The sequence below is a fragment of the Mustela lutreola genome, chromosome 6 (assembly GCF_030435805.1).
Source record: "Mustela lutreola isolate mMusLut2 chromosome 6, mMusLut2.pri, whole genome shotgun sequence".
Lineage (NCBI taxonomy): Eukaryota > Metazoa > Chordata > Mammalia > Carnivora > Mustelidae > Mustela > Mustela lutreola.
The window spans coordinates 69,705,787-69,730,735 of NC_081295.1; the positions used below are offsets into that span (position 1 = coordinate 69,705,787).

Sequence of the window (24,949 nt, forward strand, 5' to 3'; positions counted from 1 at the left end):
AAAAATGCTTTAGGGATGCCTGGATGGTTCAGTCGGTTAAGCATCTGCCCTCAGCTCAGGTCATGATTCCAGGGTCCTGGGATGGGCTCCCTGATCAGTGGGGGATCTCCTTCTCCCTCTCCCTCTGTCCTCCCCAACAGCTTGTGCTCCCTCTTGCTTTGCTTACTCTCTCTCAAGTAAGTAAATAAATCTAAAAAAAAAAAGAGAACACATTATTTGGGTGCCTTTGGCACATAGTTCTCTGCACTCCATAAACAGAAACATCCAGAGTACTCTTTTAATTTTAATTTTAATTTTTGAAATTCTGATGCCCAGGCCCCACTTCATCTGCATTAGAATCTTCTGGATTTGGGGCTAAATTACCCCAAAGATGCTTAACCAAGCCATTTTATATGTAGCCAAGTTCAGTGGAGACACTTCCCTTTGAGCAGTGCACGCACTTTTGAATTCCCTTCTGCAAACATTTACTCTGGATTCTATTTAAACTTGCCAATTTTGCAGATAAAACTAGAGGACCTCTAGAGCTTGAGTACTTGACCAAGGTCACCTGGGGTAGCACTATCTCAGAAGTGAGACTCCACCTGGTATTGAAACTCCAGCTTCAGGGGATGCTATTGTTATCATTGCTGTAATGGCAAACTGAGAGTGAGGGAAAAAAAAAATCAAGTGTACATCACAATTGGCATCAAAATTAGGAGATTCCTAGTAATTAGGGCCATTATCTAGTCATCTGACATACAACTTCAATTTTTCTATCTGCATTTATGACACCCTACTCAACCCGCCTTGACTCCCATCAACAGTTCTACTTTTGCTATCCTTTCTATGATGGCAGTTTTGTGCATCAATTTGGCTAAATTATCATTTCCAGCTATTGAATCAAAATCTAATCTAGGGTGTTATCACAATGGTATTTTGTAAATGTGGAAACATCTACAATCAATTGACTTTTAAATAAAGGGGAATATCCTCAATAATGTTGGTGGGTTTCACCCAAACAGTTTACAGCTAAAACAAGAAATTTTGCCTCAAGACTCTCTACCATTAGCCCTCCATTCCAGCCTATCAGCTTGCACTGCCCTTTGGATTTCAGACTTGCTCAGCGCCAACAATCAAGGGAGTCAATTCCTTTTTCTCTCTCTCTCTCTCCCTCACTCCATCTTCACTGTGTTCTGTTTCTTTGGAGGAACTTGACTGATACATCTTTTGAACATCTCAGATTTTTACTTCTTTTTAAGACTTTGCTCTATTTTAACCTCTCCTATTTGGACCTCCAGAATCTGTTATCTTGGCTTCTGTCTTCTTGATTTTTTTTTTTTTTTAAGATTTTATTTATTTAGGGACGCTTGGGTGGCTCTGTTGATTAAGCATCTATGTTCAGCTCAGGTCATGATACCAGGGTCCTAGGATAGAGTCCCACATTGGGCTCTTTGCTCAGTGGGCTCTGCTTCTCCCTCTCTCTGCCTGCAGGTCCCACTGCTTGTGCTCTTTCTCTCGTTATCTCTGACAAATAAATAAAATCTTTAATTATTTAAAAAAAGATTTTTATTAAAAAAAGGATTTTATTTGTTTATTTGTCAGAGAGAGGGAGGGAGGGAGTGTACATATGTAGGAGAGTTGTACCTGAGTTTTTGCATCTGAGAGACCACCCAGGAGCCGACACCAATGCAATCACAGGAGGGTTTATTCGACAAGCTTAAGCATGGGCCCAAGTTTACCCAACACAGCAGAGTAGGGACTTGGACCCAGAGCTTAGTTAAGGCAGGGGTATTTATGGGTTCCTGTTACTAAAGCAGGATGGGGGTTCCTGGAACCAAAGTAGGGTGGGGCTTTCTGTTCCTAAAGCAGGGTGGGGGTCTCTGGAACTAAAGCAGGGTGGGGCTTCTTAGAACTAAAGTAAAGTAGGGGGAAAGTTCAGCCCTTGGGCACAGGGGTCTGCGATGGCTACTGGAGCTAAGATGGCTGTACTTATGCTAAGGCTAAACCTGAGGTGGGATGGCCTTAGTTTTTCTCACCTCCACAGGAGTTGGTGGGGGGGTGGGTGCAGAGGGTGAGGGGAAAAGCAGACTCCTGCCTGAGCGGGATCATTCCTAGTCACTGAGATTATGACCTAAGCTGAAGGCAGATGCTTAATGGACTGAGGAACCCAGATGTCCTTCTGTCTTCTTGATTTTTAACTGTTTGTCTTGATATTTTCTATAATAATTTGTATACCTGACTCCAGCTTGCTTACCTGGTACTGATTCCCCAGCTGCGCTCAGATGCTGCTTTGAGGTACGGCCATGACGTCACGTGAACCTATACTAGCTTTGCTCTCCAGAGTTTCACTGGCTCTGACTCCCTATTTTTATTATGGTCATGCCCGCACTGCGAAGGCGCACACCCGAGTCGTGTCTTTCCACGGTGTCAGCTTTATTCAGTCATAAAGCAAAGTTAAACCACAATGATAAAGCAGGTTCAGGATTCCAGACTCCATGACAATTCACCCTGCTATTAAACTTGGCGTCCTCCACAGCGCAGGGAGCAGGACGAGAGGAGTCGCACGACAAACAAGATAACAGAAGGGTGGGTGGAGGAAGGAAGTAAACACACGCCAAGTCCGCCTGCAGGCGCACAGCCGAGATAAGGCCTGCAGTCCGGGTCCGCTCTGGGCACTGACTGCCACTGAGGTTCCAGCAGGGAAGGCTCCCAGTTCTGTTCGGGGGTGCATCGGGCAGAGACTTCAGCCGCGGTTGCCCTTTTTAAATGGTCAGATGTAGAGGAGTCATGCTGAAGAGTCTGACAGTTTGCTGCCCAAATCCTCCCCTTTTTAAAGGGATTTGATTAGTTTGGGGCCTCTGCAGATGTCCTCTGGTTCTGCTCCTTATCAGCTGTGGGGTGTCAGCTGACTTGGTCTGGGTGTTACCTTCCAGCTAGTTTAACCCTTTAAGTCGTACCTTGACAAGGGCTCCTGCCTGACATGAGAGACTCCATTTTGCTCTCTACGATTATATAATTCATTCCCACACTGCCAAAACCTCCTTCCTCTCTGATTCCACCCCCATCTGCCACCTCTTTCAACCCCGTGAACACAAAAATACTAGATAAGAAAGTCGAGAGGCATCTGATACAATCTTGTCTTTCTCACAAGTTAATTGACTCTTGACATTATTCATTTTTAAGGGGATCTCAGTTTATCTCTAAATTACTAAATTAATGGAAAAATAACTTAGTGCTTTAGGTCCTAAAGTGAGTAAACCTCAGGAGCTCTACCTGGGGCACACACACGCAGTTATGGTAGAGATGTTATTAGCATTGTCCAGTCTCTAGTCATATTTTCTACTATAGCATTTCCCCTAAATGAGCCCTAAACTCCAACCTCTTTTGAGTGTCCCAGGTCTTAGAAACTTAGTCCCAACCGTTCCCCTGAGCACTGGACACTGACCAAATCTACAACCCTCCCATGCAACTTAGACTTTGGAATACACTGTCTGGTTACTTTGATTGGATCCTATACTCTAAGTCTCTTGAACCTTGAAAGCCACTCTATTCTTTTCCCCTCTAAACTTTATTTTAAGAAATATATTTATTTATTTATTTATTTGACAGAGAGAGACAGAGACAGAGACAGAAGCAGGGTGAGTGGGAGAGGGAGAAGCAGGATTCCGACCAAGCAGGGAGTCCAATGTGGGGCTCAAACCCAGGACCCTGGGATCATGACTTAAGCCAAAGGCAGGCGCTTAATCAACTGAGCCACCCAGGTGTACCTCCCTCCCCCTTTAAACTTTAGAACAATCTGCACCTTCTGGGTTCTGAAAGCTTCTTCCTAGAACATTTATGCTCTGGTAGGCAGCTATCATTACATCTCTCACCAGTCCTAAATATTTCTCACACTCTACAAGGTCATCATGATTTCTGAGAGCTTTTCTAAAACCACAGACAACCTATTTGCTGCTGTCTCGGGAAAGCCCCAGGGACTGCCCGCATCAACTTTCTTAAGTCACCTAAACCTGCCCTTTCTGGTTCCCACCCTAGAGCTTGAGTGGTAGTTGGATGGGCCAGACTGGGAAGGTCCAGAGAAACTAGATCCGCTGAGAGAGGTGGGGGAGGTGAGGTAGATACTAGGCTCAGGTCCAGCAGCAGGAAAGAGTCTGTCAAGGTTGAGAGACCTCAAATAACATAACAATAAGGGGGCAGGTGGCCAACTTCAAGGAGGGCCTGTCCTAAGGAAAAGGCAGAAACCACAGAGATACTGATGAGCATGCATAGCAAGCAGAAAGTTACACAAATGGGCAGTTAGTATAAGAAGGGCAGATGCCAGCCCTTGGCAAGTGAAGATCCAGCACTGGAGCTGATGCTAGGACTAGCAGTCTAGGTGGGACTGGTGTTAGCAAGGCTGAACCAGGGCTGAGAGGCAAGATTTTACGTGAAGGTCAAGGTTAAAACTCGGCGTGGGCTATAGGACCCAAGTTCTTGAAACCGAAATATAAGTAGAGTGTCTGGGTTATTAGACATCCAAACAACGATGATGATAAAGTAGAATCAGAGCCTATAGATTGATTGATATCAGTAATTTGCAATACCTGTGAGTGTGAAAAGACATTTTCCAAGATGAAATACATAAAATCTCATTGCCAGTCAACACAGTTGAACATTTATGATCAACTTGGAGATTGAGAATGGTCATTTTGAACCTCGGTTAAACAAAAATTTTCTCCCAACCCTGGACGGGAAAAAAGAGTTCCATACTTCTTATCAGGAGCCACTTATTACCAAGAAGGGGGGGGAAGGTACCCTATTATTATTACTTTTTAAATTTTATCAATAAAAATTTGCAAGGATTTATTTCTTAACTTATTTATAAATACATACACACTCTGAATTTATACGCATAACTACATAATTTCTTTAGTTTTGCTTCTGACCCACAAAGCATAAAATACTTACTAACTGGCCCTTTGTAGTACTGCTAATCCCTAATCTACCCCTAATTTCTTCCATCTTTCAAAGGCTGCCACTAATGTATGTGGTCAGAGAAACTTGAGCCAACTTGTCACTTGAACCACCAATTACTACCTCTTATGAATCAGAAGTCAGAAACCTGGCTGATGCCTCCTATGGCATCTCTGTTGTTTTCTACTGAACAATCAACATTTCTAAGGTTGTCTCTAGGTCCTGGAGCACTGTTTCTCTTACTTTGCCTCAAGTGCATAAATAAATCCCAGTAATGTAAGAATTTTAAGAGTCTTTCTTATTTGTTGCAAAACTCAGAAATAACATTACTGCCGAAAATTTTCCAGGTTCTGATAGGCTCTTCTTATTTTCAGTGTTCTCAAGTGGAGATCATTTGTGACTGAAATTCTGGAGACATATCCAGAAAAGACAACCTACAACTAGAGTGTTATCATGCTACCTGAATTCTCCAAGGCTCTCCAAGGTCCATGAAAGTATAGGCTGTGGGTTCATTCTACTTCCCTGAAACCTGGCAGGAATGGATTATTTTCCAAGACTCTGGAATCTCTCTGGCATGCAGGAACAAGGTCAGTTTTGGCTCCCCACTTGGTCCAGTATCTATTATAATGCCCAGCACCTAGAAGACATTCAATAGACACTTGTAAAATAAATCATTAATGGTTTCAAAAATAACCTAAGAAAACTAAACCCACCCTCATAAATGTCTAGTAAACCAAATTTTAATAAATTATAACTTATCTAGATATAACCTTGGATGTGATTAAAATCTTTTGCTATATCCAGCATCTCAGAAATAGCTATCATTTCAAAGGTAAGACACACTCATGAAACAAAGGCACTTTATTTGGTTGATTTTTTTCAATTCAGAGTAACAAATAACAACTGAGCACCACCAAGCCCTAGATTTTATGCCAGATGATCCAATAATGTTTAGCATCTACTCTAAAGAGCTTCAGTCTGGTAGAAGAGACAGTTGCAACCACGACACAGTGTGATATGTGCTACACGAGTGGTATTAAAGAACTTCCAGGGGAATAGAGGAGGAAAGAATTTTTTCCATACAAACATTTATTCTGTCCCTGCCTTGGGTTGGGGAAGAAGGGCTCAGGGCCCTGGGGAGGCTGCAGGCCTTTACAGACAGCCCCCGGGGAGGGTGAGGCTTCGGCCGGAAGACAGGGTCCAGAGGCTGAGGTGCCCTGAAGGGGCCCAGAAGGCAAGGCCCTGGGGGGGGAGTGGCAGGGGGTGGGGGCTGGCTTGGTTCCCAGAGGTCATGGAGTCCAGTTCCCACCCGTCCGGCCCAAGCCAGGCTGGACTCTTGGTCCTGGTGGCTGCCCAAGTGCCAGCTTGTCGGCCCCTGGCCCCCCAACTTCTCCCCCTCCCCCAACAGGGAAGGCAGCACCAGGGTCTTGCTTCTCCAGGTAGGGAGAAGATTGGAACATAGCAGAGAAGATTGGAACATAGACAGAGACAGCAGACAGATGCATGCACAGAGAGCCAGCCATGGGAAGTCATAGAGAGAAGGTGTCCCAAGTCAGGGAGAGAGGCCTTAGGAGAAGCCAACCCCACATCACCTTGATCTTGGACTTCCAGCTAACACATTCACATACACATACACACATCCACGTTATTACATAATTGTGCAGTCTAGGGTATTTTGTCATGGAATCCCTAGCAAACTCATGTTGGTACCTTTCTGAATTCCCTTATAAAAGTTCAATTCTTTCCTTATAAGGACACTAGCCATATTGATTAGGGCCTATGCTAATGACCTCATATTTTTTAAAGATTCTGTTTCCAAGCACAGTCATATTCTGAAGTAGCAGGGCTTCACCTATGAATTTTAGGAAAACAAATAATTCCATAATGTAATAGGTAACATTTCTAATAAACATTATGTAACTTAAAACATAACTCAAACACCGTTGCTGAGTAGCGGGATCATGATTCCCATCACCCATGCCAGTTATGTTTAGAGCACAGTTTTTGCCAAGCTTTCAAGTTCTTGCCTGTATAGGCTTCAGGGGAAGTTCTGTGAGCCACTTGAAATTACACGCAACCTTGATTTTGTGAATATGTGTATATATATGCATATGGGTATACACTTATTTTTTTCTTTATAGCTTACATCAGGCAAAGAGCTAAACCTTCTAAAAAACAACACTTTAATTTTTTTTAATATTTTATTTATTTATTTGACAGGCAGAGATCACAAGTAGGCAGCGAGGCAGCCAGAGAGAGAGGAGGAAGCAGGCTCCCCGCTGAGCAGATAGCTCGATGCGGGGCTCGATCCCAGGACCCTGAGATCATGACCTGAGCCAAAGACAGAGGATTTAACCACTGAGCCACCCAGGCGCCCCCCAACACTTTAATTTTTTAAAAGATTTTATTTATTTATTAGTCAGAGAGAGAGAGAATAAGCAGGGGAAGGGGCAGGCAGAGGGAGAATTAGGCTCTTGCTGAGTAGGGAGCCTGAAGTGGGGTTCTATCCCAGGACCCTGGGATCATGACCTGAGCCAAAGGCAGACGCTGAACAAACTGAGCCACCCAGGCATCCCAAGAAACAACATTTTGAAGGAGAGGATGGGACCAATATGGCCTGAGAAATTAGACAAATCCAAATTGAGGGACGTTCTGCAGAACAACTCTGTGGAATCTTCAAGTGTCAATTTTATGAAGTGGGGACAGAAAGGATAACAGAACTGAAATCTCAAAGGATAAACCTAACAACTAAACACATGCAAGATCCCTGATTGGATCCTGGAAGAGTAAAATGGAGTAAAAGTAGAAGAAAAAAATGACAACTGAAGGACACTACTGAGACAAGTGAAAAAATGTGAGTATAGGTGCATTCCACATAACAGTACTATATTGATATTTAACTTCCTGACTATGATATGTTTATGTGGTTAGGATAGTCAGGTCCTAGGTGCATTGACTTACCGAAGGCACATGGTAAAATACTTCAGAGGGAAGTTATGAGGTCTGGAAATAAGTCTCAAATAGTTCACAGGGATAGAATTGGATTGGGAGAGCGACAGAGAAAAGAGAGAGAGGAAGAGATAGAGAGTATATGTGGTAAAATATTTAAAATATGTGTGTTGATTGTAAAATTCTAATTTTTCTCTAGGCTTTAAATGTTTCAAACTAGTTTGGGGAAAAGAATCGTCTTTTGAGAAAGATAATGGGAGATGCGCTCTCCTCCGCCCCCAAACAAGGGAGTAAATAGAGGAAGGGGAAGGCATGAAGCTGAGCACACAGATGTTACATAGGAGAGGGCAAAAGACAATCACCGGGCACCTATCCCCTGGCCAGGAGCCTTGAGGCAGGTGTAGAGAGCAGACAATTTGGACAGGCAAAGGATCCAGGGGAATGTCCCCAAGGGAAAGATAAGTTGGTGAATACTCCTGACTCCTGAGAGGAGATTTAGGACTCAGAGGTTTCTGCATGAATTAGTGATAGGCACATACCTAAGCAAAGAAAAAAAAATTAGACAATTATTAACTCTCAAAACAAAACAAGAAGTGATATAGAAAAGGGAAATGTAATCACAGTGCACTGTGTTGTTAAGCTGTAAATAATAGCTACAGAGTCGGAATGGTATGAATGGTCTGTAATTATGTGCTTAACAAATTCTGATACATGAATAGGTTGGAGAAGGAGGAAGTGTGAAGCGTATCAGGGAACAATACATACTCCTCTTTCATGGCAAGTTGAAATATAGTCTCTAAAATGGAATTAAAAAGAAAGAGTAGAATGAAGCATGTTATTTGGAAAAAGAATTGGGTGGCTACGTTCTGGGAAATGAGAGGTGGGGGGAAGTTTGGTTGAAAATTTTTTTTCAATACAAGCTTTGGAGAATTATTCATCGTTTTAATATTTACATATAGTGCTTTGAAAAATTGTACAGCAAAAAGGAGTTAAGAATTATATTAATGGGGTACCTGGGTGGCTCAGTGGGTTAAAGCCTCTGCCTTCGGCTCATTTCATGGTCTCAGGGTCCTGGGATCAAGCCCCACATCGGGCTCTCTGCTCAGCAGATAGCCCGCTCCCAACTCTCTCCCTGCCTGCCTCTCCGCCTACTTATAATCTCTGTCTTTCAAATAAATAAATAAAATCTTTTAAAAAAAGAATTATATTAATAGTACTACCAATTGATTTCACAAAGTATAACCAGAAAATTAAAGTTTTTAATTCTGGAGGTGACTGGGTAGCTCAGTGGGTTAAGGGTCCACCTTCAGTTCAGGTCATGATCCAAGGGTCCTGGGACTGAGTCTCACATCAGGCTGCCTTCTCAGTGGGGAGCCTACTCCTCCCTTTCCCTCTGCTGCTTCCCCTGCTTGTGCTCTCTGTGTCAAATAAATAAATAATCTTTTTTTTAAAAAGTTTTTAATTCCAGACAACACAATGAACACTACCAGTATGAGTTACAATACTATCTGAATCAAAACATCTCTATACAAATAAAATGATGCAGGAAAAATTAGGTTTTTCAGGGCAAAATAAATTATAAGAATCAGAATTCTTTAGGATGTGAAATACATATGGTCAGATTTAAAAAATAATAAGCTTGAAGTTGAAAAGCCATTCATTCAAAAAAAAGAAAGGAAAAAGGAATGAAGTAGCTTGGGTTGAAGAAATTTAAATGTGAGTCTTTTGCCACAAACTTAGTGGCAAAAGACTTTGTTGTATTAAACAACAAATTTATTTTATAGCTCTGTTTGTTACAGGTGTGCTACAGGTCTCATTAAGCTAAAGTCGTGGTGTCCATATGACTGGATTCCCTTCTGGAGTCTCTAGGGGGAGAATCTGGTTTGTTGCCTTTTTTAGCTTCTAGAAGCCACTCACACTCCTTGGCTAATGGTTTCCCTTCTCCATGTTCTCGGCCAGAAATCTTGCGACACTTTGACTATTCTTCCTTAGACATGCCTTCTGGTTCTCCTCCTCGGGTTCCCCCTTCTACTTTTAAGGACTTTTTTGATTACATTGAGTCTATCCAAATAATGCAGGGTAGTCCCCCTAGGTTAAGGTCAGCTGATTAGCAACTGTAACTCCATTTGCAACTTTAATTCCCCTTTGCCATGAAATGTAACATCTTTTCAGGTTCTGGAAATGAGGATATGGACATCCTTGGGGGGCTATTATGTTGCCCACAAGAGACGAAAATACTTCTATACTTTCTCCTGATGCGTGCAATCACATACCTGTGAAGATAGATAGTGGTTGACATTTTCTTTCTTCTCTTCCTCCGTCCTTCCCTTCTTCCCTCCTTCCCTCCCAGGCTTTCTCCCTTCTCTCTTCTCTTCTTTCCTTCCCAACAAAAGTGTAATTGTAGTGTGTATAGTTAAAAGGGGCAGTCCTCAGGATTATCCTCATCTCTGACACTCATTTCAAGTTTGGGAGTCCCTAAGATAACACTTAGGTTTGATAATTTTCTAGAAAGACTCATGTTATGCCCATTGTTGTGGTTCATTATAGCTAAAACATACATATGGAAATTAGCCAAGGGGAAAAGGTACATAAGACAGAGTCCAGGGAAGCTCTAAAAGGAGTTTCCAGTGTCCTGCTCCCATGGAGTTGTGGGCAGCATTACTTTTCTGACATCAATACGTGACAACATACATGAAACATCGCTAAAGCTCACTTGAATCCAGTGTCCAGAGATTACTGGGGCTCCACTGTGTAGGAATGCTTGATGCCTACATAGCTGAATTCAATCTCCAGCGCCTCTAGAGGTTGACCTCATGGGAGAAACTTCCTTACCCCAAATCACATTGTTAGACTACCTAGGGTATCTCAAGGGCTCCAGGGAAACCAAAACATGGCACAACTTTACAAGGGCTTCAATATTATCCTTCAGAAGTCAAGGGCAAAGAGCAGATTTTCATTTCATTGAGGAGTCCATGAGATTATTTATCTACTTGGTACCTGAAACCCAGCTTACTCTCCACACCTTCCTTTACAATCTTAGTATTCCTTCATTCATCATCCATTCATTCATTCATTCATTCACGACTTTATACTAGAATTTGGAACAGAAAACATGAAGATACACATGGTACCCTTATGTTGTTCACATGTTGGTGGGGTATGTCTCCTCTCTACTCCCATCCTCCAAAGACCCTAAGCTGTTTCGTCTCCACCCACGAAATCTAGGGTTCCCAGCTCCCCATTACATTTGCCATATCCTATTCCTGAGGGAGGTAGGTAGACCCTTGGACTCTCAAATCTAGCCTAGTATTTCTTCTAAACCATGTGCTTGTTTTTTAAGTTTCTTTTTTCTCTTTGCCTTTCTTTTTTCTTTTTCTTTTGTCTTTTTTATAGCTCACTCCACTATTTACAAACCCCAAACAAACTTATCATTAGCTGCTGACTCAGCCTACCCACCTAGGCTTTTAGGGTCCTTCAATTCGGAATGATGCCTGCCCTGGCCTCACTCCCCAGGCTGATTCAAGTCTTTGTCTTGAGTCCAGCACTCACAAAAATCTGAATGTACCAGCCTTTTCCACAGAGATGTCCTAGGTGTTCTCAGTTTGTTCCATTCTTGCTGGTCACCTCTACCTCCATTTATGCCTTTACTTATTTCCTCAACTTCTGACTTAGTTCCTGTTCCCAGCACTAAGCCTCCACCTGGAACCAGTTCAGCTGCACTGGTTTGATCATTAGCACACTGGCTTGGGTGCAATTACATGTTCGTCTTTTTGCCCACTCTCTTTAAGTTGCTCCAGGTAATTATTCTTCCTGCTGAAGGTTTCGTCATTTTTGAGGAAAGCTAACACAGTTGATATGTTTACACATTCAAGCAGATCTCCAACCAGTCCTTTCCTTAATACATTTTTTTTCCTTCCTTCTAGTGAACACTTAGTGGCTTGACATTTTCTGCGGAGGGAATTATGTCCCATTTTATAGAAATCTCAAGGTAAGGATTTAGAAGACTATTTTAACAGAATGGACCAATTCTTGATTATGGCATATAGAATTAACAAAACCACTCTCTCACTTAGGGCTGTGATCATCAAATACTGCTAAGAAATAAAAGAAGACATACTTAAATGGAGAGATCTACCATGTTTGTGGACTAAAAGACTCAATATTGTTTATGTAACAATTATCCCCAAATTACTCTATAGATTCAATTTAATCCCAATAAAAATCCCAGTATTGCTTTTTTGTCAAATAGACAAGCTGATTCCAAAATTATATGGAAATGCAAAGGGCTTAGGATAACCAAAATAAGCTTGAAAAAACTATTAAAATTGGAGAACTTAGGCTACCCTACTGTAAGACTTGCTATTAAGCTATAGCAATTGAGACAATATGATATTAGTATAATAATTGGAACTCTCACACATTTGTAGTATAAAATGTATAAAATGGTAAAGTTATAAAGTTTATAAAGTTAAACATATACTTACCACATGACCCCGAAATTCTGCTCCTAGGCATTTACCCAACAGAAAAGATAACATATGTCTGTAGGAAGACTTGTTCAAGAGTGTTCATGGCAACTTTATTTTTTTAATAATTTTTTATAAACATATAATGTGTTATTAGCCCCAGGGGTACAGGTCTGTGAATTGCCAGGTTTATATACTTCACAGCACTCACCATAGCACATACCCTACCCAATGTCCATAACTCCACCATCCTCTCCCTACCCCCCTCAGTTTGTTTTGTGAGATTAAGAGTCTCTCGTGGTTTGTCCCCCTCCTGATCCCATTTTGTTTCATTTATTCTTCTCCTATCCCCCAAACCCTCCACATTGCATCTCCACTTCCTCATATCAGGAAGATCATATGATAGTTGTCCTTCTCTGATTGACTTATTTCACTAAGTATAATACCCTCTAGTTCCATCCATGTCATCGCAAATGGCAAGATTTCATTTCTCTTGATGGCTGCATAGTATTCCATTGTATATATATACCACTTCTTCTTTATCCATTCATCTGTTGGTGGACATCTAGGTTCTTTCCATAGTTTGGCTATTGTGGACATTGCTGCTATAAACATTTGGGTGCATGTGCCCCTTTGGATCACTAAGTTTGTATCTTTAGGGTAAATACCCAGCAGTGCAATTGCTGGGTCATAGGGTAGATCTATTTTCAACTTTCTGAGGAAACTCCATGCTGTTTTCCACAGTGGCTGCACCTCATGGCAACTTTATTCACATTATTCAAAAACTGAGAATAATGTAAATGTCCACCAACAGGTGAATTGATAAGCAACCTCTAGTATACTCATAAAGTGGAATGATACATGTGGATGGGTCTCCAAATATGCAGTTGTGTGAAAGAAGCTAGACACAAAAGAGTACAGACTGCATGATTCCAATTATATAAACTTCAAAAACATGCAAATTAATTAGTGGTTACAGGAATTAAAACGGTGTTTGCCTCTGGAAGGGAGATTGGCTGCAAAGTTACACCAGGAAGTTCCTGGTGTGATGAAACTGCCTCATATCTCAATTGAAGGGGCAGTTAAGCCAGTGTAAATACTTATCAAGATTCACGGGAGCTGAACATGTAAAAGTTAGGTTATTTCCTTGTTTATGGATTATACATCAATTGAAAAAATGATTATTGGGGGAAAACACATCAAGATCTGGGACTAGGTGGTCAATTTTTATTCAACGGATGAAGCATCAGCAAACATGATATAAAAATTAAATTATATTTGGTTATGAAAAAAGATATAATTCTTTCCTGACTACTGTACCTTCTTAACTATACAAGCCCTGGCTAATATTAAGGTTTGCTAGTGTTTCCTGAGAACATACTGATTTGGAAACAGCATTGAGGCATGGAAATCTGCCGACAGTAACTGAAAACTCTTAGAAGTGTTATCTGATTAAAGATAGTCCAAAATAAAATAATGTGTTTAACATACAAAAAAGAAAGAAAGAACCCTAGATTGTTAGGCTACTTAGATTTTAATAATTCTGGCTCTGTCATTCTTCTGGCTGGAACATTCTACAAAATTGATTCCTGCCAATACAGTTCATTAAGTACCTAACATTGTGTCTAGCACTGAGCAAAGGGTGAACATATATTTCATACATGGAGAACTCCACTACTAATGCATTAAGGAGTTTTATGAGGATTAGAAAGAAACCCTAAATCAAGTTGAACGAGGAGGGCAGGCTTCCAGAAATAGGTCAAACCGATGCTTAGAAGATCGCGGCGGTGGGGGGCACTCTCCCGCGATGCACTCGGCCATTGATCTGACCCACCAATGGATCAGCCTTCCCATCTGCCAATCATTCTCTACCCCTACCTCCACCAAAGATGCTCTAGGTATTCAGTAATTGATAAATATTATTTTAGATGATTATAACTAGAAACTGTAGACATTATTGTTTGATTAATTAAAAATCAGTAATAATGCGTTCTTTTTTTCTTTTTAGCCTTTATTAAAAGCCTGCTATGTGTCAGGCACTGTGCAAGGCATACTTGAGAAGATATGGTTCCTGTCGTCAAGGAAATCGTGGTTTCAACTCCTGGCTCCGGAAAGTCAGCAGCTCACAGACACCAACCAGGTTGACCTAGGTTGCAGGAGGGAGCTCTTGTCCCTGCCTGCGATTCTCTGGGTTCCAAGCTTCTTTCCTTCCCGGCAGGCAAAAGTATTAGTCCAGAGCAGGAAGCAACTCCCGCTCCAGCCGGGAGGTGGCGGCCTGCAGCCGACGATGCCTAAGCGTGACGTAGGCTCAAGGCTCCACTTGGGGGCGCTCTCGTCTGACTCGGCGGGCCGTCCTTCCCCGGCAGAACCAACGGGCTGAATCCTGGTTTCTTCAGGTTTCATTATCTGCGCGCACCAGACGCTTTCCGGCTTCCGTGTGGGCGCCGGCGGCTAGCTGGGCCGGGGCGGGGGAATCCTCTTCCGCGGGACGCTTGAGAGAAAAAGCAACCCCCGCCAGCGGAGGTTTCCTGCGGGCGTCTCCGCCCCCCTGCCGGTCAATTCCCGGAGCTCGGGCCTCACCCGGGCCGCGCGCCGGGCGTCCAGGGCCGGCGGGGGCCATGGTACAGATGGAGACGCAACTGCAGAGCATTTTTGAGGATGTGGTGGTGAGTGGAGTCGCCGGGGATGCGGGGCGGTGGCTGCCGGGGGGAGACCCCGGGAGCCCGACCCCGCCGACCCCTCTCCTACCTTTCCTTTGTCGTAACACCTAGTGTGCCTGCCGGGGGTTAGCGAGTCCCCAAATGCTGTCAAATTCAAAGTCGCCTTTCAAGTCCACAGCGCCCTTCGTGACAGGCCAGGCCGGAAGTGATATTTTGTGCGGGTCGGCGGTTGAGGTGGCCTGCCCTGTATTATTACATTGTGATAGCTTCCTCAGGGAGGTCCCTGTTTTGTTTTGTTTTTCTTTTCTTTTTTTTTCTTTTCTTTCTGTTTTTAACATCGCTGACTTTTTGTTTTTGTGTTTGTTTTTTTTTTTTTTTACAGAAAACGGAAATTATAGAAGAGGCTTTTCCTGGGTGAGTTGTCTGTGCGTGGCACAGTAAGTGGAAGTGTGTCTTGGTCAGATTTTACCAAGCTTTGTCTTGGAGGTAGCTCAGGTCCATGAGCTATTTTGGTTATGTGGAATGACCCTTTTAGAAATAGTGGCAAATACTGTGATTTTTGTTTTTTAGAATGTTTATGGACACCCCCGAAGATGAAAAGACAAAACTAATTAGCTGTCTGGGGGCCTTCAGACAGTTCTGGGGAGGTCTTTCTCAGGTGAGTACTGCGTTGTTACCACATTCAGCCGAGGGGTTTTGACGCTTTCTTTTTTACATTACTTTGATGTTGCTGTTAGGGTTTTTCCAGAAAGGGGGACAGAGAAATGTCCTCATTTGTTGTTTGTATATTCTGGTTTCCATTTGTTTCAATTTGCATTCTTTTATTTTATTTTATTTTTTTATTAGAAGATTTCTTTTTTTTTTTTTTTAAGATTTTATTTATTTATTTATTTATTTGGCAGACAGAGGTCACAAGTAGGCAGAGAGACAGGCAGAGAGAGAGAGAGAGAGGAGGAAGCAGACTCCCCGCTGAGCAGAGAGCCCGAAGCAGGGCTTGATCCCAGGACCCTGCAGTCATGACCTGAGCCGAAGGCACAGGCTTTAAAACCACTGAGCCACCCAGGTGCCCCTGGAACATTTTTTTTTTTAAAGATTTTATTTATTTATTTGACAGAGAGAGAGATCACAAGTAGGCAGAGAGGCAGGCGGAGAGAGAGGAAGAAGCAGGCTCCCCGAGGAGCAGAGAGCCTGATGTGGAGCTCAATCCCAAGACCCTGAGATCATGACCTGAAGGAAGAGGCTTAACCCACTGAGCCACCCAGGCGCCCCTCAGTTTGCATTCTTCCAGTGCAGAACTGGTAGTAAGAATTCAAACTGATGACAGCACAATGTGAGGTGTCTTTAAAATAATCTCCACCCTGTTACCTTCCATAAAACCATTTTCATCCTATTCTGATTTATTTGGTGCATGTGAGAACAGCTCTGGTAGGGATTGTAAGGGATATAAATTACATTAATTTACTCAACAAAGCAACTAGCTAAAGCATTGATACAAAGATATTTTGGTTAAAGATACTATAGTAAAGAAACAAAGATGCTACAATAAGGATACTATAATAAAGATACAAATGTATTCTTTTTTTAAGATTTTATTTATTTGTCAGATAGAGAGAGTGTGTGTGCACAAGTGGGGGGAAAGGCAGGCGGGAGGAGAAGCAGACTCCCCACTAAACAAGGAGCCAGATTGGGATTCGATCCCAGGACACTTTGATCATGACCTGAGCCAAAGGCAGACACAACTGAGGGAGCCACCCAGGCGTCTCTACAGAGATACTCTAACAAAAGTGAGGAAAGGAGCAGTAAAACTTAGTAACAAAGAACAGTCACTAGAAAATGTATACATGAAAAAGACAAAATGTATGATCCTTAAAGAGCTGGTATTCAGTAGTCTATTATCTTTTCATGGTGTATTCTTGGTAGGAAAATGAGAACTGTTTGCATTTGAACCTCTGGTGGTAAGACTTGCTACTCAGACATGGCTCACATCATGGCATACATTCATTTTTTTAAAATCTTGTTTTAATTTTCTTCTAATAGGTAATCTTTTTGTATGACTCCAGATGCAAAAGGTACCAAAAGGAGAACCCAATGTATAATCCACCTCCATCTCCCTTAGCTTAATTACTGCTCTTTTTCATATCACCAGCCAGTATCCCCAGTTTGTTGCCTTCTGGAAATATTTTACACGGATAGGATTCCAGTTTTATAGAACATTCATATAATGTGTTCACTGTTCATTAGCATCTTTTTTTCCTCCTGTTCATTTCTGAAAATAATTCTACATCAGTCCATTGAAAGTTACTTCTGCCTTCTTTTTTACAGCAGCAGAATCTATTATGTGGCTGCACCTTCCTTTATTTAACCAGTCCCCTACTGACTGACACAGGTTATTTCTTAACTTCTCCACCTTCAACAATAATATAATGAACAATATTATGCACAGGACATTGAATAAATTCCTGGAAGTAGTATTGCTAGGATAGAGGGTATGTCTACTTATAATTTTTATAGAAATTGCCTAATAGCTTTCCATAAAAGTCAGAGCAATTTATACTCCTCTAGCAGTGTCTAGGGGTATCTGTTCCCTAGGGTCTCACAGTAGGGTATTCTTGAATTTTTTGATGTTTGCCAATCTAAAACAGAAATTATATCTCATAGGTTATTTTGCATTTCTTTGGTGTTGAACATCTTTTCAACATATTTTAATTTTTTAATTAATCCATTGAACATTTTATAAATTAAGGATGGCCCTTGTTTTCAAGAAGTTTGTATTCTAATGGCGGAGCCAGGAAGAAAATAGCTATTTCTAAATCAGCAATGTACATTCAACAATAGCAGTGTCTGAGAGACAGTAGCAGTGCAGACCAAGGGGACATGTAGGTTCTTCTTGAGGGCATCCTAGAAGTAAGACTGAAGTGGGGACTATATTTTGTTATCAGATTTAAAGCTATACAGGTCTAGAAGTTTAAGATGTCTTTGGATTCACAATTGAGCTCTTAGGGATTAGATTCACACAATTCTCATAAGGCTTATATACTCATAGTGGATTTTTCCCCCCATTGACACATCCTTGTTAGAGTTTTCTGTTGACCATGGGTATATTAATAAAATCTTACCCCTTTTGGAGGTCCATGTAATAAAAATGGTGGGAGTTTATAGAACTGTATGATTTTATGCTTAATATAATTGAAACACTAAATCTGAATTTTTCCATTTTTTAAAAATTGTTTCCGTCCTTTAATGTTTATAGTGGAGTATTTAATTCGTGGTCTTGATACACTCCCAGACGTAGTATTAGGTATTTGTCAGTTTTAAAATGTCACTTTAGATCTAAAGTGTAATCATTTTCTAATTTTCCAGGAATCTCATGAACAATGCATCCAGTGGATTGTTAAATTTATTCATGGCCAGCATAGTCCTAAAAGAATTTCTTTTCTTTATGACTGCTTAGCAATGGCAGTGGAGACTGGTCTTCTTCCACCCAGGTATGTTTAATGCCAAATATGAGCAATCCAAAGAATTTTTTAAATTAATATTTGGAAATTGATCTAGATGGTTGTTATAAAAGGATGAAGGAATGAAGAAGGAAGTTAGGCTCAACAAATAATCCTTCATAAAACCTCAGGTTTTAGTTTCTAGCATATAGTATTCCTAGAATTGTATACTTAAAGGCTCAAAACCAGGCAGGCTTTGCCTTTCAGTCCAATGGCTAGGATTACATAAAATTTTATTAACATTCATGGTTATGGCGGTTGACTGAGCTCAGTAGGCAGTTTTATCTCAGGGTCTTGTGATTGCAATCTGATCGTGGTTATAGCTGTAGTTAGGACAAAGGTTTCCCCATTCATATATCTGGTGGTTGATGCCTGACTCTTATCTGGGCCTTAGCCGGGCCTATCAGCTGGAACCTACATAGGCCCTGTCCATGTGACCTGGACTTCTTCACAGCACGATGGTGTCAAGACCAAGCATTCAAAAGAAGGCCAGGCAGAAGTTGCATTATCTTGTCCTGGGGGTCGTAAGTGTCCCTTTTGCCATAATCTTAGGCCTGCCCATGTTTAAGGGAAGAGAACGTCAATACTTCTCCCACTTCTTCATGGGAGGAGTATCATTACCACCCTTCAGAAGAACATGTGGGATTGAAAGTCTTGTTGCAGCCATCTTGGAAAAATGTAATCTACCACAAACTGATAGATGGTAAACATTTAATCAATAGCATTTGGTAAATTTCTTTCTAGTAAAAATATAATATTATTTAGTTCTATTTTGTGTTCTATTTTTCACACTAATAAAACACATAATATACTATGTATGTAATTTTTAAAAAGTATTATTGAATAGTTATATACCTTTCTGAAGAACATTATGACAGATATAATATCCAAAGTACACTGACCTTGGCTATTGGAGAACTTGGCAAAATTGTGTCTTGTAATTGGAATGGGTATTCTTATTTTCTAGGATGGTTTGTGAATCCCTGATAAACTCCGACACACTTGAATGGGAAAGAACACAACTTTGGGCCTTAACATTTAAACTGGTTCGGAAAATAATTGGGGGAGTGGATTATAAGGTATTTTTTCCTAATTATAAAAAGTAATCACTTTCAGACATGAGTAATTTTTCAGTGTGTATCTTAATTTCTTATGTAGTAGTATCTTATCTTATGCAGTAGTATCTTAATTTCTGATGAGAGAAATTAAATGGAAGTGTTTACAAAATCTGGTTGTTGTTGTATTTCCTAAATTAATTTAGGAAACAAATTTTCTAAACAAATTTCCTATATTTCCTAAATTATTTTGTTGTATTTCCTAAAGGGTTTTAAAATTGCTTAGTGTTTCCCACAGCTTATCTGCTTTCCTCCCAAAAGTTTTAAAATGCAGATGGCTAATATATATTTATGATGAATAGAGAAGTCACCAGGCAAACTCTGGGCCCCTTCATCCCACAGATTGAGAATGTGGTGGCCTGTTGCAAATGAAAGAGCTCAGAGCAGGGGTGTGTGGAACTGAGAAGTGTTGTCGGCATCAACTGATAAAGGGAGAAAGTCCTGCTTCACTTCTGCTTTGACCTCCTTTGAAGACATGTCCTTCAGCACTTTCTCTTGAGCCAAATTAACAGCATAGCATATACTCTCTGTGTATCTTAATACAACTCAGGATCTTCCTTGCTGCACAACCATTCTCCTTCATTCAGATCACTTTTGTTGCTGTCCTTTCTGAAATAATTGCCAATGCCTGACCCAGTGCTTTATGTCTCTATTTTCTCTAGTCTAAATGACTTAACTGGTAATTACTGATTTGAATTATGATTTAATACAAAATTAAATCTAAGAAGTTGTTTGTTTTGTTTTGTTTTGTTTCTCCCCCACCTAGTTTCCTTAGCAGGTTAACATGAAGTTTTTACCTTCTTATTTGTATGGTGCTTTATAATTGTTTCTAATTCCTGTCATGTCTATGTTTTGTCTCTTTTTTACAAGATTGATCACACAGTTTATACTCAATAAATGCATGTTGAATGAAATTTCTTCTCCATGTATCAGATTCCTCTCTGAAGTAATGTAACTGATAATAGATTAGCAGAGATGACCATTTAACAGAATAGCTTTATTGGATAAGTTTGAGTGATTAGGTATGTGATGAATGAGAAGGGGGAATAAAGTTAGAATATGACAAAGGGAGTGAGCAGAAGGAATCACCTGCCAGAAAGTTTAACATTAAGGCCCATGTCTGAGTATTTTCAAATCCCGTTCAAATTATTTGCCCCTCAGCCCAATTTAAATGTTTTGGACGATTGTAAAAATGGAAACTCTTGTAATGTGAGGGTCCAGAAAACGGAGTGTGGCAAGATTAATTTTTATTTGTAAGGGACTTCTTTGTTCATTCATATTGTTAGACATTCTTTAGAATTCTGTTTTGGAACATGACTCTTCATGGGCTAATGTTAGGGACTTGAGTGTTAGCTTTGATTGCAAATGTGATCTGGGAGGTCACTTTTTTCCTGAGCATATAAGTGTTGAACCTTTAGGTGTTTTAGCTAGGACAGGGGGCACTACTTAGTTTTAACCTGTGGGTTTTTTTCTTGTAACAGGGGGTTCGAGATCTCTTAAAAGTGATTTTGGAGAAAATCTTGACAATTCCCAATACAGTGAGCTCAGCGGTTGTACAGCAGCTTCTAGCAGCAAGAGAGGTAATTTAGATATGTCTGCAATTCATTGATCATAACCTCAAAAAAGTCTAGTTTTATATAGTTTTGTGCCTTTAAAACGTAGTTTGTGGACTGTTTGTGGACTGTGGTAGTTTGTGGACTATTCCATTTGGGAACTTCTACAAAAACCACTTGTAGTTTTAAAGATGCTATTTTGCTTGTATTATATTTCAGAAAAAAAATTTTAAGTTTTGATTAAGTCATGGTTTTTAATTAAGAAAATAACAATATAGACATTCAAATATTTTTAGCTGCTATAAGGCTTTAGCCTATAGACTGCTTAAAAGTTCTTTGTGTTTTATAACTGATATTCCAAGAATTACTACTTTGGTCTGTTGCTTTCCTGTTAGAATCTGTCAACATTTAAAGCAATGTTACTTAGTAACATCCATTTCATTGTTCATTAATCTCCATTTTTAGAGAGTCTTTACATATAAATGGACTTTTTATGCTACAGATTAAGCCCAGTAAATCCATGAAATAATATCTTTGCTTTTAAATATCTTTGTTGTTGTAACTGTTGCGTTTAAAGAGCTTATATGTGGAACAAACCAGGAAGAATAACATTGCTCTTTTATTTTTTTTAGGTTATAGCATACATCTTAGAAAGAAATGCCTGTTTATTGCCAGCCTACTTTGCAGTCACAGAGATTAGGAAACTATATCCTGAGGGAAAACTTCCACACTGGGTAAATATGATATTTTCCAAGTTTTTGGTAGAAATTCTAATTAAAAAAATAGCTATATTGATCTTATTTTTGTGTGCCTATCTTTAAAATGGTCACTTTTATCCTGAGATAAAATGTACTTTTTTATCGTTATAATGTGTTTCTTTTATTTCTCTGCTATCCTGTTAAAACAGTTTATTGTCTTTTTGTTTTTTTCTTTTTTGTAAGATTTATTTCTTAGAATGTGCCTGGGGTGGGGACAGAGGGAATGGGGGAGAGAAAATCTCAAGCAGACTTCCTATTGAGCATAGAGCCTGACCCAGGGCTTGATCTCACAGCACTGAGATCATGACCTGAGCCAAAATCAAGAGTTGGATGCTTAACTGGTGGAGCCACCCAAAAACCCCACGACAGTTTCTGTATCATGTGTGAAAATATGCCAGCTTCATGAAATATCACAGGATGTGGTGGTATTATTTGCCTTAATTTAGAAACAGATGGACTGGGAAGGAATTGTTTAAAAGAAAGTAAAAGAGGACTGACTTTTGAGTAATTTTTACATGCCAGGTATTATTAGATTTTTACATGCTGTCTCATTTTACATAAATGATGGTTATATTAAAAGAAATCTTGATTTTATTTTTATACTTACATATTTTTTGTTTTGTTTTTAGTTACTTGGAAACCTGGTATCAGACTTTGTGGATACCTTCAGGCCCACAGCAAGGATAAACTCTATTTGTGGTAGGATTATAATTTAAGATATACAAAATAGTACCTGGTTTTTAGTGAACTATTCAGCATTGGCAGATGGTATCTTATACATGTTTTGGTGGTTTGTCATTTTGGTAATTTGTAGAAGCTTAAATAATAGCCATTTACTTGTTTTCAGGTACTTTGTTTGCACAGTATAGGGAGGGGAAAAGCAACTATCTTGCCTGAGTCTAAGCTTCAGATAGAATCATTCTAGAAGATACATTTCCTGGTGATTAGAGGGAACTTTTAATAGAGCTAGTAAAGCACCATGGAATATCCAGGCAACTAGAAGTCTCAACTGACCATTCCTCTGTGGCCATAGTGCACAAGACTATCAGGCTTTTTTAAGCTCATTCCAATTCACACTTTTGCTCTGTACTTCATTTATTTTCTTTTTCGTTTTTCCATGTTTTATTTCACTCTCAGAATTTGCTTTTAAAAACAAGCATGTGATTTCGCAATTTATGCAGTGCCCACTACTGTGTGAGTATATAGACCATTTTTTAGTCAGTGACCAAATTTTGAACACTTCTTGTGAGTTGGGTGCTATTTTAGATTGGAAATGCAAATATAAAACAAGCAGACTCTAGACAAATAGTTTTCAGACTTCTGGCTTTTGTGGCTGAATTGAGTGGATATTGATATCATTTAATTTAATTTAATTCTGGAAGTGATGCAGGTTTGAGAAGGATGATGAATTCAGTTTTAAGATCTGTTAAGCTTGAAGTCCCTGGGAGACAGCCAAGTGACAGTATTCATTAGGCAGTTGGGTATATGAGTTGATGGTCATATGCTACATCTGAGCCTCTAGGAACATCATGCATAAAGTCAATTATGGTGACCCTAGACTAGAGATCTGTGAACTTTTTTTTATAAATAGTGATCCAGTAAATATTTGAGGCTTTGTGAGCTATACCATCTGTTGCAACTATTCAGCTCTGCCATTAGAGTGGGAAAGCATCAGTGTCCCAATAAGACTTTACAGAAATAGGTGGCAAACTGCATCTGGCCCATGGATTATACTTTGCTGATCTTTATCCTATGGCACAAATGCCAACATTTTTGAGTTTTGAAGGCCTGTAAATTGATCTCCAACCATCTGGACTTAAAATAATCAAAGAAAATTCCCAAAATTTATATCTGATTACAACCTTTTTAAAACCAGTGCCTGATTCAGAATAGATATTTATTAAATATTCATAGAGTGAATGAAGGACTAGGCATTTCTGTTTACATTTACTTTAAAACATTTTCTGTAATACAGGCCGCTGCAGCCTTCTGCCAGTTGTAAATAACTCGGGAGCCATTTGTAATTCATGGAAATTGGATCCTGCAACTCTTCGTTTTCCTTTGAAGGGCCTTTTGCCATACGATAAGGTATGTTGATAAATATAATGGAACTTTGGTCCATCTAACAGTCTTCATCCTGGATTATATGATGTGTGGTGCTAAATTGTCTCTTCACAGAATGAAGAAGTATATATTTAATGAAAAATAGTTTATGGTTTATCATATGATTCTCATATCCACGTATACCTTATAGTTTGTAATATTGGGTGTTTATGCTCCAGTTGGTCCCGACAAAGCACTTAGATTAAGAAAACTGAATCTTTATAATGGAAACCTTTTTATTTTTCCTTTGCAAAGTGAGGACCAAAAATGAATTTGCACTTTTCTTAAAATTTGAAGAGTGTGTCTCTCCTTTGTTAGATTTTTTTTTAAATTTTTTTAAGTTTTTAAAAAATTTATTTCAGTAATCTCTATGCCCAGCTTGGGGCTCGAACTCAAGACCTCAAGATCAGGAGTCACATGCTCTTCTGACTGATCCAGCCAGGTGCCTCTATTGTGTTAGAGTTTTTGAAGGGAGGTTGGAAAACACGAAAGTGGAGTAGAATATTCTCAAGAGAAAAAAAATCTCCAAGTATCCATAAAATGAAGCATGAAATAAAGCCACAATGAAGTTTGATATATTCATTATAGTATCTTGGGAGTTGAAATAGTTACAGAGCAGGGTATGAGGAGGACTAGAGATTTTTCATGTAAGTGTTTTGTGTCAAAAATGATGTACAGAGTGATTAGGAAACTAGTCCAGAAGTGAGGGAAATAGCGAAACTAAGGTCACAATCCTGGACTCTTGGCATATTAGTTTGCAAAACTTGGGACTGTGAAAAAGTGGTAAACTAAATGGAACTTGCAATTATCATGATAGGAATAATATTGAAAACAGATCAATTCATTATGCACTTACTGTATGCCAGCCACTGTTGTAAGAACTTTTTTCAGTAGCCCTTATTCTCAACTGTCATCTTAG

General features: G+C 39.9%; 1 protein-coding gene across 2 annotated transcripts in view; it reads left to right on the plus strand.

Annotated features, from left to right (window-relative positions):
• The first annotated feature begins 14,638 nt into the window (after positions 1 to 14,638).
• MED23 (mediator complex subunit 23) overlaps positions 14,639 to 24,949 on the plus strand; it is a 44,651-nt gene continuing 34,340 nt past the window's right edge. Inside the window, exons 1-9 of one of the 2 annotated variants that reach the window (XM_059177534.1) lie at positions 14,639 to 15,013; positions 15,390 to 15,421; positions 15,578 to 15,665; positions 18,368 to 18,492; positions 19,469 to 19,580; positions 21,098 to 21,196; positions 21,802 to 21,903; positions 22,557 to 22,626; positions 23,903 to 24,015. In XM_059177534.1, the coding sequence (XP_059033517.1) occupies positions 14,966 to 15,013; positions 15,390 to 15,421; positions 15,578 to 15,665; positions 18,368 to 18,492; positions 19,469 to 19,580; positions 21,098 to 21,196; positions 21,802 to 21,903; positions 22,557 to 22,626; positions 23,903 to 24,015 (789 nt within the window). In that variant the 5' untranslated portion in view covers positions 14,639 to 14,965. The remainder of the gene's footprint in view (positions 15,014 to 15,389; positions 15,422 to 15,577; positions 15,666 to 18,367; positions 18,493 to 19,468; positions 19,581 to 21,097; positions 21,197 to 21,801; positions 21,904 to 22,556; positions 22,627 to 23,902; positions 24,016 to 24,949) is intronic. The other variant, XM_059177535.1, reaches the window with a different exon arrangement.